The sequence below is a fragment of the Podarcis muralis genome, chromosome 5 (genome assembly GCF_964188315.1).
Source record: "Podarcis muralis chromosome 5, rPodMur119.hap1.1, whole genome shotgun sequence".
NCBI lineage: Eukaryota > Metazoa > Chordata > Lepidosauria > Squamata > Lacertidae > Podarcis > Podarcis muralis.
The window spans coordinates 1,176,098-1,192,631 of NC_135659.1; the positions used below are offsets into that span (position 1 = coordinate 1,176,098).

General features: G+C 47.1%; 1 protein-coding gene across 1 annotated transcript; it reads right to left on the reverse strand.

The window, feature by feature from the left end:
• Nucleotides 1–1,696: 1,696 nt before the first annotated feature.
• On the reverse strand, nt 1,697–14,460 carry FAM78B (family with sequence similarity 78 member B). The gene is made up of 2 exons (XM_028732155.2): nt 14,184–14,460; nt 1,697–11,273 (listed from the first exon to the last, which is right to left on the reverse strand). Exons 1-2 carry the CDS (start codon nt 14,444–14,446, stop codon nt 10,751–10,753), a joined length of 786 nt encoding a protein of 261 aa, XP_028587988.2. The 5' UTR covers nt 14,447–14,460; the 3' UTR covers nt 1,697–10,750.
• Nucleotides 14,461–16,534: the final 2,074 nt, after the last annotated feature.

Genomic DNA, 16,534 nt, shown 5'->3' on the forward strand with positions numbered 1-16,534 from the left:
TATACCTGCCCTTCAGAGTCAGAACGTCACACAGGGCTGGTCTTTGGCAGCAGCCTCCTCCTCCTCCACAGCTGCTACAAGCTGCCCAAGAGAGGAGGCTGGCAGCAGCAGCCCAGGAGAGGCCGTGGGATGCTCCCAATGCAGCCACCGCTGCACCACAAGCACTGGCTCCTCCCTCGGCTTGGTGGTGGTGGCACCAGTGGGGGAAAGAGGGACATTCTGAGATCAGATCAGATCAGGCTTTCATAATTCCAGGACCTTCCCTGGAAAATAGGGACACTTGGAGGGCATGAAAACTGCTGCACTTGCTGCCTATATGCTGCCAGGCCAGATTCAGTCCACAAAATTCTTTACCTCCTTGGGTCCAGGATACCCTAAGGACTGCCTCAGCCTTTCTACCCCAGCTCAATCACTGAGATCATTCAGAGAAGAGCTAATAGTGGCCGCCTATGTTTCAGAAGGAAGGGACGCGGGTGGCGCTGTGGGTTAAACCGCAGAGCCTAGGACTTGCTGATCAGAAGGTCAGTGGTTTGAATCAACACGACGGGGTGAGCTCCCGTTGCTTGGTCCCTGCTCCTGCCATCCTAGCAGTTTGAAAGCACGTCAAAGTGCAAGTAGATAAATAGGTACCGCTCCGGCCGGAAGGTAAACAGCGTTTCCGTGCGCTGCTCTGGTTCGCCAGAAGCAGCTTAATCATGCTGGCCACATGACCCGGAAGCTGTACGCCAGCTCCCTCGGCCAATAAAGCAAGATGAGTGCCGGGACCCCAGAGTTTGCCACGACTGGACCTAATGGTCAGGGGTCCCTTTAGCTTTACCTTTTATGTTTCAGAAGCCCAAATGGGTTCAGCCAGAAGTCAGGTATTTAGCGTTCCCAGTGTCATACCGTGAAATGCCCTTCCAGTAGAGATTTGGCAAGCACCCTTGCAGCTGGTTTTCAGATGTCTCTTTAAGACACTTTTGCCAACAGGCCTATTCAGTTGTTTAAAGTTTATCAGGCTGAATTGGTCATTTTTAGCAGGACATTAGCCTGGAACTTTGAGGGGGCCCTTCCTCCTCTGGAGTTGGTCTCCCAGCCCCAAATGGCAGTGCTGCCTTCCCTGGTCTCCTGAATTTAAGGGGATAATTTCTCCATCAACCGCCTCATTATTTGAAATTTGCCAGAGAAGCCCTACTGAAGAGTTCCATCTTACAAATGCTTAAAGGTATCTACGAGGAAAAACACACACATGTGTTGGGTTAGGCATCATGTTAACATCTTTGAACCATAACCAAGAAATGAAGAAGAAGAAGAGGAGTTTGGATTTGATACCCCGCCTTTCACTCCCCTTCAGGAGTCTCAAAGCGGCGAACATTCTCCTTTCCCTTCCTCCCCCACAACAAACACTCTGTGAGGTGAGTGGGGCTGAGAGACTTCAAAGAAGTGTGACTGGCCCAAGGTCACCCCAGCAGCTGCATGTGGAGGAGCGGAGACGCGAACCCGGTTCCCCAGATTACGAGACTACCGCTCTTAACCACTACACCACATTGGCTGAGAAAATCAAAGGTTCTGCAGATGTGAGACAGATCATCGGAGCCTCTAGTTTAGTCATTTTCCTGGTTGATGAACGTCCATGGAATCCTCTCCCAAATGTTACTGACGTTTGGAAGCCAGAGCTTTAAATCTGCCCCATCTCCCCAAAATAAAGGAAACAGCCTTCTGTTTGCAATACATGATGTATTTGACAATTTGTTTTAAACCCCAGAAAAGTGGAATGCAGCATTGCCTGACCCTCTATAAAACTCAGAGATAAAGAGCAATCCCCTTCCCATCTCAGATTAAAGTCAGTGTTTTAAGGCACTCTGCAAAGCCCGCTTGCCTCTTCCTTCCCTGCTTCCAGTCTTTTCAAAATGGCAGAATACCTGATTTTTCTTTCCAAAGTGACTTCCACATGCTCCTGCTCCTATAAATATCTCTGGAAACTGGCAACATCTAATACTGCAGGAGTAAAAAACACACACACACCACAAAGGGAGAAGGAAGAAAACAGGGTGCAAGGGCAGAGGCAGTTTTAGAGTATTATGACCAGTTTGGCTGCACTGGACACCACACTGCACGGGGCACCACCATGACGCTGTAGAACAGAGCCCCAAGAGGTGGGGCTGCCAAATTTTAGTGACATGCTGGGCAGCACTGAAATTTGAGAGCCCAAAGTCTGCTATTGGTGAGGGCAATCCAAAAAGAGCAGACAAAGGTATGAAAGGAGAATCACATCGAAAGGAATAGATTCAACCCTCTTTCTCCAACCCCCTCAACTGATTTAATGGAAGTTGTATTCATAGCCACCAATCCTGTTGAAAAAGGACAACAACAAGGTTGAAGCTTAAGACAAAAATAGCACATGTGAGAAAATCATCCCTCCCTATGTATAGCTCTCTGTTTCAGTACAACCGACCCCACCCTCCATTTTCAGTAGACCTTTCATACTCAGGAGCTCACCTGAGGAGGGTGCATGTGTCTCTTAACTGAAAAAAATAACTTCAAATAAATAAGCTGAGTAAGTACCCTTCAGTTTAAAGCAGTTCATGTTCAAGTCCAGAACACAAAGTGTGCTTGCTTCCCTGATGCACAACATTAAGATAAGCACAGAATTTGGCATGGAGCTACGCAGAGTGGAGTTGTGGAGGGCTGCTTTCTCTGGGCTCATCCACACTTCCATTTACCCTGCCGCTCCCCCCACCCCTGGGGAAACCTGTGGGTTAGCACTGAATTGGAACAAACAGCCGTTGGGTTTTCTGCAGATGTAGTGCTAAAAGAGCAGGCTTCCTGGGGGATGCAGCAGGGCAGAGGCAAAACTACTCAGACCTGTGCTTGCTAAGCAGAGGACAAGTGTGGGATAAGCCCAGGGTCCAGCGCGGGAACAGCTTTCTCGCAAAAAGGGCAAGGCGTTTTTAGCAGAGTCGCCGCCACACAGCTCTGAGATCTGTGAGAGCCAAGGGGGAGGCTGCTCTACTCTTGAGGCCCCAGAAGATGGATCTGAAAAGTCCACAAGGGTTTACTGGCTCTAGTGGTGAAGGCAGACCGCCCAGCCTGCTGCAACAGATGTCTTGGGGATGTGGCTCCTATGCATCCACTCTGGAGGCTGGAGCTCATTGTGCAAAGGCACAGGTGTGACATGCATTTGCACGAAAGGCAGCTGGGCACTGAAGAAGGTTAATGTCCAGTTTCAGAGCTGGAGAAAGTTTGTGAGTCCCCATTCTACAAACAGGCTCTATTTTTATCCCTGAGAGATGTTGGATCCTTTCGAAACAGCCTTCTGCACCCTGGTGCTCTCAGCCTGCAGTTTGGACTATAAGCATGTTGCTGGAGATGATGGAGTTTGGTCTAAAACAGCAGGAGCACATTGGGGGAGGCTGCTTCAAGAAGATGGGGGGGAACCATTTCAAAACAGACATGGCCAACTGGTAAGATTGCATACATTTGGTAGAAGCAACGATTACAGGTTGGTAGGGTCCAGCAAGTCCACTTAACTGACCCAAGGTGCAATTTGCCACACAGTTCCCTGCAACTTAACCCACTGAATCCAATTTATAGCAAGTTGCAAGTGGGATCCAGTAAAATGTTCTAAGATAGCCCAAAGAACTGGGGAAAGCAAAGACTGCCAAGGCTGCCAGCCCCTAGGAAGAAAGTTGAAGCAGTGCAGGCAGGATGTTTTATTGTGCCAATGGCTGTTGCTGGATAATGTGCACAAAACTTAGCAGAGTAGGAAGGAAGCTCATTCTCAGCCATAGTTTTTGTCTTCTAAGGTGGATAGTGGATAGCGGCTGAATCATATAACTGAAAAGCCATGAATTCATTGGTCTAAAAGTCAGGCTTCCTCAATCTCGGCCTTCCAGATGTTTTTGGCCTACAACTCCCATGATCCTAGCTAGCAGGACCAGGGATGATGGGAATTGAAGGGCCAAGGTTGAGGAAGCCTGGTCTAAATCGTCACTGAGGTTGCAGCAGTTGGGGAGGAGTGACGGGGCCACAACTCTAATAGTGTGCACCAGCACACTGAGTGTTCACCTTTAAACTGTCATTTATTTAGCTATCGTTTAAAAATACATGCAAATGAGGCCATTATATCCAAGTTAATGCTTATATTTTTATGTCTATATAAATTCCTAACCAATACAACCTCAACATTAAGGAAAAAAATTGACAACTTTATAGTGCTAAGCTCCTTGCTCTCTTCCAGCCTCGTTGCAGACACCAAAAACACTTTCTTAAAACAACAACAGCAGTGCTTCCAAAACCTATTAAGGGCTAGGAACTATTGAGAATGCAAAATGTGCCCATTTTGTACATCCTTAATGCAAAATAATTTAATCAAAAGAGAATGCTCAACAGTTATGAAATGAGGGGAGCATTAGTTTTTAGAAATAGCATTGTCCTATGCACAGGTGAGAATTTGGAAGGGGTGCTGTTTAACAGAAAGGCTTGCATATTTACATTGGCAGATGTCAGCCCCATAAAGATCTGGTTGGCTGTTTTCAATCAATATGTAGTATCAGTCATTCTCACCTCTTTGACTGTTGGCCATAGTCTTTTGGCTTTCCATTCCCTCTAAAGATGCTAGTCTTTTTTTATATGAGAAAAGTAGGGGGGGGGGCTTAATGAAACCCACAAGCCACCTTGAGTCACCCCAATTTTAGCCCAGTCATGCTTTCTGAAGCCTTTAGAAACAGGAGCTAAGGGGGCCAATGAAAGGGTAAGGGGTCAGGCCTTCTCTTGCCCCCAATGTAATCTGAGAACTGGCCTGGTACCTTCTCTGCATTTTTCTTGCTTTCCTAGGACTCCATCCCATTCTAAATATACCCATTTCCTGGGATCTTCTACCTATTGTATGTTAGAACAGCTGACCCAGGCACTGCCAGAGACCCTTCTGATGACCCACTAATCCAGTATCTGAACCAGTTGTGCCAAATGTTTCAAAAAAAATATTTTTGTTATTGACAAAAAGCAGCCTGGAGTGGGGGCCAGTTTTGACTTGGGCCTGAAATTAGCTAGTGGGCTACACACCTGCATTCCTTCACAGCTGGGCATCACACTCAAACAAAGACTAAAGTGCTTACAATATTAGTCCCTGCTTTGAACATCTTGGGCTCATTCTCCCTGAACATTCCCTGCACCTTAAGTTGTATCTATTGAGTTCCATGCTCTCGCTCACCCAAGAAGCAGTGAGGTCCTGCAATGTGCCTAAGAGGGACCTCTTAAATCACCACCCCTGATTGATCTTCACTTGAGCAACACACTTAAAATACACACACAAACACTTTTTAGTTACAGTATCTCAAACAGTGAAGTAGCTTGAAGTAAAGTCAAGTTGCAAGGAGAACGGATACCAATTATCAGTTTTGCTGGCTAAGCCAAACTTGAAGGCCCCAACCCGCCCCCCGCCCCTCTCTGGGGAAGTTGGTGTCAACCCTTGCTCAAGGTGCCACTAAAATCTGAAAGACCAAATTCCACCCCGACACGGCTCTCCAGGGTATATTTGCCATGTAGCTGGCAAATAGCTTTGGAGGTGGTGGGGACTGCCAAGCAATTAGCAGGCAGATCTCTGCCTACACCTGCAGGTTCAATCCCTGGAGGCGGGCCATTCCTCCTGCCCAAAGGTAGCACAACACTTATCATGGCAAGTGGGATTGTTGGAATAGCCATGTCTAATGTACACAACACCACTTACTATACTGCACAGATGTGGGTTCCATCTTTTATATCCCAAAGCCAAGTAACAGGACATCAGTATTAGTTGTCAATCAGATCTCTATTCTACTGCACCAATGCATGTTTGCTAGCTTGCATTTCTGGCCTGGGGACTGGCTGTCTGCAAATCTTCAATGGGGGCAGTTTTTGGTTTCTCACACAGGCCTTTTAACGCTGCCAGGGACAAACAATATTGTTGTCCATCTTCAAAAAGAAACAACTGCTGAGAAGCAGCATTCTGACCAGGGGGCCAGGACCATGTAAAAGAACAAGCATTAGGCACATGATAGTCAGAAAAGGGAACTGGGGTGCATGCACACCTCTCTCCTAATGAGTTTCTTCAATACACCAAAAAGGCTCATCTGAGGGATCAGACCAAAGGCCAATCTAGCCCTGCAGGTTGTTCCCCCAGCCACAGGTCAATGGGAAGCCAGGGAGCAGACATGAGGGCAACAGCCCCCTCCCACTGATGCTGCCCAGCAACTGGTCTTCAGTCCAATGTCTGTGCGAAGCCCACCGAACACGGCAATTTACTCTGTGCTGGGTGAAAAAGTCCCCGTCTCCCATTCTTCTGCTTAATTGGATGGGTCTTGGATTGGAGTGTTGTGAGAGAGGAAGAAAGACTTGCCATCCCTCTGGGGTCAGATCCCTCCTTCAGGGGATGAGGCCACAGAGCTGAAGTGGGAGAGGAATTTGTGCAAGAGGACCTAGTTGGGCCAGGATGTCTCCCGCCTGAAGATATGCTGTTGCCCTCTTCTACCTCAGAAGCCTTTGTGGAACCTCTGTACTGCTGAGGCCATGGTTCAAAACAGAACAACTTCTCATCACTTTCTCTACACCATACATAATTTTTGACCCCTCTATCATGTCCTTCCTTATGTCTTTCTTTCATGTAAATAGTCCCAAATGTTGTAAGCCTTCCTCATGACAGAGTTGCTCCAGTCCCCTGATCATGGCTGCCCTTACTTTAAGTTAGATATTCAAGTACCAACATTTAGGGTGTGATTGGAGCGGGGGTATTCCATACTATAATTCACTGTTCCTTTCCTTTTCTGCAACGTTGTTTATTTTATTTTCCCCAGAATTAGGATAATTAATTTTAAATGAGATATTTTATAAGAAAATATATATTTAAAACTGCACTACCTTTCAATAAGCTGTTCTATTTTAATTTTCAGAAACAGCAGAAAATAATAAAACTCTCCATTCAGCTTTTTGGGAGGCAATTATAATCCTTTGTGCAGAACATTTCCAGGAAGAGTTTGTCCTAGTCTTTCAGAGCATTAGGCTCCTCAAACAGTCACTGGTTTGCTCAGGTAATGGAAATAGCAGTTGCTCCCAGCCAGGGCCAAGCAAAGGCACAGGTCTTGAGAATCCACACAGGCTGGGCAGGAAGACTTTGGTTACATTCCCCCAATGTTCTTTATCAGAGATGAAAACATGGGCAGACTATCACGGATGAGGACACATGAATAGCCAAAGTTGTAGGGCAAGTGTCAGGGAGATAAAGCTCAAGATGAACTTAGGCTTGTGAGAAAGGTTAAAAACAACAACAAGGAGCCAGTCTGGAGCAAGTGGAAGAACAAGAAAACCATAGATCAGTTGAATGGAAATGTTAGTGGGAGGCAGGGAGAAGATGGGACTGCTCAACTCCCACTTCACCGCTGTCTTCTCCCAAAAGTGAAATTCTGCCAAAAATAAAAAATAAAAAGATAGATGAAATAATTAAGGGAATTATTACTCAAGATGCAAACAGCAACACCTAGCTGCCCTAAATGTGGTCCAGGGTCACATGAGCTGCATGGCAGAGATAATGCAGTGGTACCTCTGGATGCGAACGGGATCCGTTCCGGAGCCCCATTCGCATCCTGAAGTGAACGTAGCACACGACTGCGCGGGTCGTGTTTTGCTGCTTCTGTGCATGGGCGTGATGTCATTTTGAGCATCTGTGCATGTGGCAGCACAACCTGAAAATGCTTAACCTGAAGCATATTCATCCCGAGGTATGACTGTATCAGAGTCCCTGTAATTTTTGAGACTTATTGGAGAACAGGTGGCATGCTAGGTGACTGATGGCGGGCAAATTCCCCCCTTCTGAAGATAGCGACACAAAGGGTGATTGATGGCAAGTTCACTTGGCATCAATGCTTAGAAAAATTCTAAACAGATTATTAACAGTTGGTCTGTCTTTAAAAAAGCACAATGGTTACAAAGAGCCAGCAAGAGTTCATGTCAAGCTAATTTCATCTCCTCCTTTTGGGCTACAGCTAATGGCTTGCTAGATCAGGGGTGCAGATGTGCACAAAGTATCTTAACGATTTTTAACAAGGTCTCTCATATTTTGATGGAAAGCTAGGTACTGTTCCCAAAGAGTGCTCTTCAATGGGTCATCAACCTAGAAACCCTCAGGGTTTCCCTAAACCCAGTGCTGTCCAATGTTTGCTCATCACATTTCCAAATGACACTAAACTGAGAGTTCTTGCTAATACTTAGATGCAGGAATCAAGGTGATCTTGGCAGGATCTGGGCCAAAACTAACAAAACCAAACAAGCAAAATGAATTTCAACAAAAATGAATATGAAGTTCTGCATTATGGTAGGCTAAGGTGCCCGAATAAAGGATAGGTGATACCTGGCTTGGCAGCAGTACATGTTGAAAGGATCTAAGGGTTTTAGTAGCTAAACATGATTCAGCAGGATGAAGTGGCAGCTAAAAAAGCTAAGGCAATTCTAAGCTACATCAACAGAAATATAGTGCCCAGATCATGACAAATACCCCTCTATTCTGCTCTGATCTGACCTCCCTGGGCACTTCAGCTGAAGAGCTGAGTGAGGAACCTGGAGACTAATGAAATCATAGCTCTAAAAGAGATGGGACTAGATGAAGAACTCAGTGGAAAATGTATCACTCTTTAGGAGTGCCAATCTCTGTTCACTTGAGAATTTAAATTCTTAAGGCCAATAGCTGACTACTTGCAGAATTATGGTGGGAATCCACAAAAAGGCCCCATGTGCTGTGCTATTATGGATTCTGCAACTAGTTCTTTGTTATACAGTAATTCACAACATAAATCTTCAACTTCTGTTCATCTCTCATCTACATTTTCTATCTGAAGTAGTATGTTCACGTTATTCTGGGAGTTAATGTCAGTAGTTTTGATCTTCTACACACTTTTCTACACTAATTTTGCTCAAAAGCCTTTTAATGCTCCATTTCCACAGTTGGAGAACCAAAAACCAAAGCTTGGAGCTATAGTCACTGAGGCACTGTGTTCCTCCTCCCAGTTTTCCAGAACGGGTGTTGGCTGAGAGTCAGCAACAGAGCAGAAAGAGAAGTAAGCTGACTGCACATCTCTGGAGATTTCACAGGAGCTAAACTCCATAGGTTCTCTTCCCTTTCCTGCTAGGACACCATCACCATCATAAGCAAAGATGCTACCAATCTGTGGTTCTGACAAATGCTCAAGAGAAGTTCCCATTACCTTCCAATCTTCATTTATCCTACATAAAATCAAAAATTCCTCCTCAAATATGGGATGATCTAATAATACTTTCCTTAACTACATTAAATATGGGAAAGGAATAATTTTCAGAAAACCTTCCCTCTATGTCATGCATTTTCAAATAGTGTTGGACAAGGACTTGGCAACCCAGATACAAATCCCCACTCAGCCATGAAGGTAATTTCATGATCTTGGACAAGTCATACTCTCTCAGCCTAAGCTACTTCACAGAGCTGTTGTGAAGACAAAATGAGGGAGCCATGTATGCCATCCTCCGTTCCTTGGAGGAAAGTGGGAAATAAATAAATAAATAAATAAATAAATAAGTAGGTCAGTCAGTCAGTCAGTCAGTCAGTTAGTGGCATCTAACCTTGTGAGTTTCTGTCCAGCTCTGACTGTCCATTAACAAGATAACGCTTTTGCTCCAGGTGGTGTTCTTTCTCCCAGTCTTTTCTCCACCATGAGCAAAACTGTCACTGATTGGGAGGATATGGAAAGAAGTAGTGTTTCCAGCATTACCCATTTTCCTTGTTCAAAGGCAATCTCAATCTTCCTATGGCAGAAACAACATACCAAGATTGTTAGAATCCAACCCGCCCCCGCCCCCCAAACACTGAGCAATATTATGCCTGGGCTTTTCTGGGTGCCAGATATAACCCTTTCCCACTGTGCTGGAGAAACATACTGTGCACAGACAATCTTCTGAAATACAGATTAACTGTGCTTGGATAAAAAGCAGAACTGGGGATGGTGTGTGGTTTTTCATTTTGTTTTGTTTTTAAGGTGTAGCCAGTTGATTTGCCTTGCACTTCACCCACAGCATAGAAAACTATGGCAGAACTCCTACACTTACAACTACTTGAAACACACCGAGAAACATGCAAAAGGTCTGAACCCGATGAGGCCGAATCAATTAGCCCCAGAAAGAGGGAGAGTGGGTGATATTATTGGTAGTTCAAAATGTGTTTTAGTTCAGCACCATGGACAGTTTCCTCGGGATAAAGCTGCACTTTCTACAAATGTGAAGCTTAACAGACGGCATTCTTGTCCCCCCCATTTGTAAACATTTTCTTCCTTCTAATGAGCAGGTGATAATATTGATTATCAATCAAAAATGCATAGGTATCATGTTGTGGGAATATGCCATCCCTTCCTGTCTTAACCCAAAGAGCAGGCATTGCACTGAATGTCTGGTAAGAACAGCCTCCAGGACTACATCTAGTTGGCTGGGAAGCAGCATTGGCCACAGGCACTGGAAATCAAACTCTGGATCTCTGTGTTTCAGCCTCTTTCCACATGAGAACACACTCAAAGTGTGAAACAACCTAAATCTTCCGAAGTCCATACGTCCAGCTACTCTACTGTGGCCTAGCACTGGCCATTGTGATCTCACGCTGTCTTGAAGAAGCCCTCTTTGCGTTTGTATCGCAAAAGGCAGGTGAACACAGAGGTCTTCTTTGGCTCAGTTATCCATGCCAGTGGTGGCAAAAGCCCTCATTGATACCATCAAGTGTATTTTTTTATTTGGGTGGTATCACTACCAAAGGCGGTCCTCTTTTGGGTCTCCACATAAGGACCTGGGCATCATTGGCATTGGGTTTCACTAGTGCATTTGGTGGGATGGGTTCCATTCTGCTCAAAATTTTGGGCTGCTCCTGCTGAGTCCTCCCCACTAGCCGGGCTCGCTTGCCCAAGAGTTGCATGGGATCAACTTCAATGTCCACTCGCATCCTCCACTTTATAGTCTGCAAAATAATCTTTTCCTTGGTGGTCATATTCATGGCTACTAGCCACGTCGTAAAGCTTTGGTCCCGTTTGATCCTGGTTAGTAGTGGCACGTTGCTGTCACTCACAGGAACAGCCCACGTTACGCTGGGGTAGAAATTGTCATTCATACTGACGGAGAACCTGGAGACCTTATTGGTGGGGCCAATCAAGGTCACTGTTTCTGTGGTGTTCCCATACCAGGGGTAGCTCACTCCATCAGAGTCACTGATGGCTTTTACACGCCCTTCTCTCAAGTCTGGAAGTTCCCAGCTTGACCTAGAGGGGCAAAGCAAAAACAAAATAAAAACATGGGTTAAGAGCTGTATTAACAGTTGCTAAGAATGTTTAAGAGCAAGAAGGAAGAGGGGGGAAATGGGAGGGCAAGGGGAATGAAAAACTAAAAATACAATAAAAGGTATAGAAAAAATACTAAAAGTGAGTCCTATGCTTCAGGCTGGATCTAAATGTATTTCCCAGGCCTGGAAAGATTAAAAACTACCACTCTAAATGGCAAAAGAGTTGAAGTAAAATGACGTACAACACTTCAGCAGCAGACAGCCTTCTAAGCAAATAGCTTTGGCTAGTATGTATTGATTGTGACACAATCTTCTCACATAGACAGCATCCCTTCACTGGCAACTTTTGCAACGATGCCACTGAAGCAGCAGGAAGCTGACTGTGCCCAACACTTTCAAGCACACTAATACATCAACCTCAGGGATTCCAGTAGGAGGGATGGATTCAGGTTTGGATCCACTTTTATCTATCTACCCCATTTCACAGTATGAGAACAAAGGGAACCCAAGAGAAAGAGAACAGGGATAGCAATTACTTTAGTGCTACACCAAGAGCATCGTTAACCTGTCCCCTTCTAATTGAACTGCTGCTAATCACTCTTCTGGTAAAGTGTAGTGCTGCTCTTTGAGATACTACGTCACTCTCTAAAATAGGGATAAGGAACCTGTGGTCCTCCCAATGCTGCCACCATCCACCTCTCATTAGGCCAATTGCCAGCGATGATAGGAGTTGTGCTCCAGAAACATCTGGTGGGCCACAGATGTTTTCTGCTCTAAAATCTGACCTTCACACTAGGGGAACATAGAAGGCTATGCAGTAGATCTATGAGAACCCACCCAACAGGGAGCACCCGCAAGAGCTTCTAAGATGCAGGTTCTCTCTCACACACATGTGCATACCTCAATTTCTACCCCATTCCATTGTTCACTTAAATAACAAAGAGTCTTTCAGCACCTCCAATATTAATATATCTACTGTGGTAGGATCTTACTGCAACTGAAAAACAAACATTGTTCTGGAACAATGTCCTTTGGACAGATGAGACCAAAGTGGAGATGTTTGGCCGTAATGCACAGCACCATGTTTGGTGAAAACCAAACACAGCATACCAGCACAAACAACTCATGCCAACTGTCAAGCACGGTGGTGGAGGGATGATGATTTGGGCTTGTTTTGCAGCCACAGGACCTTGCAGTCATTGAGTTCGCCATGAACTATATACTAAAGTATTCTCGAGTCAAATGTGAGGCCATCTGCCCAACAGCTGAAGCTTAGATGAAATTGGGTCATGCAGCAGGACAATGATCCCAAGTACACCAGCAAATCAACAACAGAATGGCTGAAAAAGAACAGAATCAAGGGGTTGCAATGGCCGAGTCAGAAGAGTGGGCCAAAATTCCTCCACAATGATGTGAGAGGCAGATTAAGTCCTACAGAAAACAATTAGTTCAAGTTATTGCTGCTAAAGGTGGTTCTACAATTTTAAGACCTTCTAAAGAACAATGGTTATGTCCTTAAGTGCAAAACCACAGAATTCAAAGAGGGTGTACTTTCTTTTTCCCATGATTGTATGTTCTATGCTGAACTGCCTTTGAACAACTGTTCAGAAACTTTCAAAATGAGCAATTTATGACTGGGACTGAGCCTTGGGCCTATCAGCAGCAATCTATGTCAGGGAAGACTTCAAAATACTGGTCTTGACCTTTAAATCACAAATAGCCTTCATTCGATTTAAGGATCAACTCTACCTTTTGCATGGAGGCCACGTTCCCCACAAATGTCACGCACAATGCCTTTTATCTGGTGGCAGTGTCACTGGGGAACTCCCACAATGCAACTGCTTCCCCAAAGAACCTTGCCAGGGCTGCCACAGTCTTTACTATCAGAAGGGGGGGGGGAGGAGAGGGTGACAATTAACAAGCTGGCAAAGGGTTTCTTTTGTAGAATCTGTCATACATATGTTGCTACTATCCCTCAGCTCCTCATATGGGGACAATCCATTGACTTCTCTTACAGAACTGCTGTAAGGATTTCTGAAATAAAAGTACAGTACAATGTAAAAATCAAATATCATTATGATTGCTGATTAGGAAGGATAAGAGCTCAAGAGTATCAAGTTATTCCAAATCATCATGAGGCCCAAGACAACCACATGAAAAGGAGCTCCAAAGTGCTGTTGAGTCTTCTAGCAACGGGAGGTAATTCACTGCCAGGACAGAACATTCACTTTCCTGATGCTACACTTAAAGGGGGACGTGTAGCTTTGCAGTGGTTGGCACAGCAGTGCACTGTCCAAGGTGCTTTCTTGCAGGAGGAGAAGGGTGCCTGGTGACATGAGGACAGGTGCTCTCACCTGCCCAGGTGGGCTCAATTAGCACTGCTCACAAAGGACCATGTTGCTGTAGGTGTTGGAGCATCGAAAGGGAAGGGGAAGAGACACCCACAGAGAAGCAGCTGAGGGCCAAGCTACAGGAGACCCGCAACTCACCAACCTCTCCCATTTTCACTTTTACTTGAGAGCTGCCACGGGGCTTGTATTTCAACTGTAGACATTTCAGCAATTTCCTCCCTGGGTTTGCTGCGATTTGGGCTGCTTGGCCCCAGAAAACTGTAGGCAAGGAGGAGCAGCCTTTGCCCAAGAGAGCAGCTAAGGAAGGTGCTGCTCCCAAGGGCGCCGTCCCACCCCATCCCCGGGCCGAGGGGGTGCTCTTGCTCCCGGGGCAGCCTCGGCCGGCCCAGCTGTCCTGCCCGGTGTCTTCCGCCGCGGCGACCTTTCCCTTTGGGGTCCATGAGCGGCGGGGGGGGGGGGGCAGCCATCTTTGTGGGAGGGCGCAGGGTTCCTATGGCGACCCGGTGAGCCCCCCCCCCCCTCTTCCCGGCGCCACTCACATGCCCAGGTCGCTGTAGGTGTTGTAGAACTCCATGTGGTTGCAGGCCTGGATCCAGCCCACCACCCAGGTGTGGCGCCGCGGGATGGGCGGCATGAGGACGCGCGCGGCGGCGCGGAAGTAGGGCGTCCGGTAGCGCAGCACGATGGGCGAGCTCTCCTCCAGGGCCGTGGCGCCCGGCTCGATGCACGCCGACACGTCCGACACCACGATGTGCTCCCGCCGCACGCGCGCCTTGCACGCCACGCTCTGCAGGCAGCCCATGGCCCGGACCCGCCGCCCCCGCTAGCCCGCCCGCCCCCCGGGCGCCCCGCCGCCGCCGCCGCCCGCCGCCGCCCGCCGCCCCCCGAGCATCGCAGCCCGCCCGCCCGCCCGCCCGGCGGCTCCACCTGCTCGCCGGCGGCTTCCTCTCCGACGCCGAGCAGGGCGCGCCGGGGACACGTGTGAGGGAAGGAGTCACGTGAAGGGAAGGAGAAGCGGGTCAGAGCAGCGGCGCCCAAGCGCGCAGGGCCGCCGCCGGGAAGGATGCTGGCGGGCGGCGGCTGGGGGCTCCCCAAAAGGCGCGGGCGGAAGCCGAAGGGAAGCCGCACAGGGAAGCACCTGTAGGCAGCCTTGCACCGGGTGCTGTTGGATGGGCGTGTTCGCCATTGTTTATTAAATTTCTATACCGCCCTTCATGGGCAGATCACAGGGCAGTTTACAGTATAAAAGCAACAACACACACATGACAAACAAAACACCCCCCACTCCACCGCCCAAAAGACACCATTTAAAAGGCCATAAATGGTTTCATGAGCCAAGGCTTCAGAAAAGGGGAGCGTTTTCACCTGGTGCCAAAGACAGTAAGGAAGGTGCCAGGTGAGCCTCCCTGGGGCATCCCACCAATGGGGAGCCCATCCTTGTGTTGTGGCTCTCCAGAGGCACACTAAGAAGGGCTTCCAAGGATGATGCTGGCAGGGTCTGGGCTGATTCAGATGGACAGAGGCGGTCCTGGAAGTATTGCAGTCCTGAGCACTTCAAATTGGGCCTGGAAACTTTGTTGTTTAGTCGTTTAGTCGTGTCCGACTCTTCGTGACCCCATGGACCAGAGCACGCCAGGCACCTCTGTCCTCCACTACCTCCCGCAGTTTGGTCAAACTCATGCTGGTAACCTCGAAAACACTATCCAACCATCTCGTCCTCTGTCGCCCCCTTCTCCTTGTGCCCTCCATCTTTCCCAGCATCAGTGTCTTCTCCAGGGAGTCTTCTCTTCTCGTGAGGTGGCCAAAGTACTGGAGCCTCAGCTTCACGATCTGTCCTTCCAGTGAACACTCAGGGCTGATTTCCTTAAGAATGGATGCATTTGATCTTCTTGCCGTCCATGGGACTCTCAAGAGTCTTCTCCAGCACCATAATTCAAAAGCATCAATTCTTCGGCGATCAGCCTTCTTTATGGTCCAGCTCTCACTTCCATACATCACTACTGGGAAGCCCATGGCTTTAACTATACGGACCTTTGTTGGCAAGGTGACATCTCTTCTTCTCAAGATGCTGTCTAGGCCTGTCGTTGCCCTTCTCCCAAGAAGCAGGCGTCTTTTAATTTCGTGGCTGCTGTCACCATCTGCAGTGATCATGGAGCCCAAGAAAGTAAAATCTCTCACTGCCTCCATTTCTTCCCCTTCTATTTGCCAGGAGGTGATGGGACCAGTGGCCATGATCTTCGTTTTTTTGATATTGAGCTTCAGACCATATTTTGCGCTCTCCTCTTTCACCCTCATTAAGAGGTTCTTTAATTCCTCCTCACTTTCTGCCATCAAGGTTGTGTCATCTGCATATCTGAGGTTGTTGATATTTCTTCCGGCAATCTTAATTCCAGTTTGGGATTCATCCAGCCCAGCCTTTCGCATGATGTATTCTGCATATAAATTAAATAAGCAGGGAGACAAAATACAGCCTTGTCGTACTCCTTTCCCAATTTTGAACCAATCAGTTGTTCCATATCCAGTTCTAACTGTAGCTTCTTGTCCCACATAGAGATTTCTCAGGAGACAGATGAGGTGATCAGGCACTCCCATTTCTTTAAGAACTTGCCATAGTTTGCTGTGGTCGACACAGTCAAAGGCTTTTGCATAGTCAATGAAGCAGAAGTAGATGTCTTTCTGGAACTCTCTAGCTTTCTCCATAATCCAGCGCATGTTTGCAATTTGGTCTCTGGTTCCTCTGCCTCTTCTAAATCCAGCTTGCACTTCTGGGAGTTCTCGGTCCACATACTGCTTGAGCCTTCCTTGTAGAATTTTAAGCATAACCTTGCTAGCGTGTGAAATGAGTGCAATTGTGCGGTAGTTGGAGCATTCTTTGGCACTGCCCTTCTTT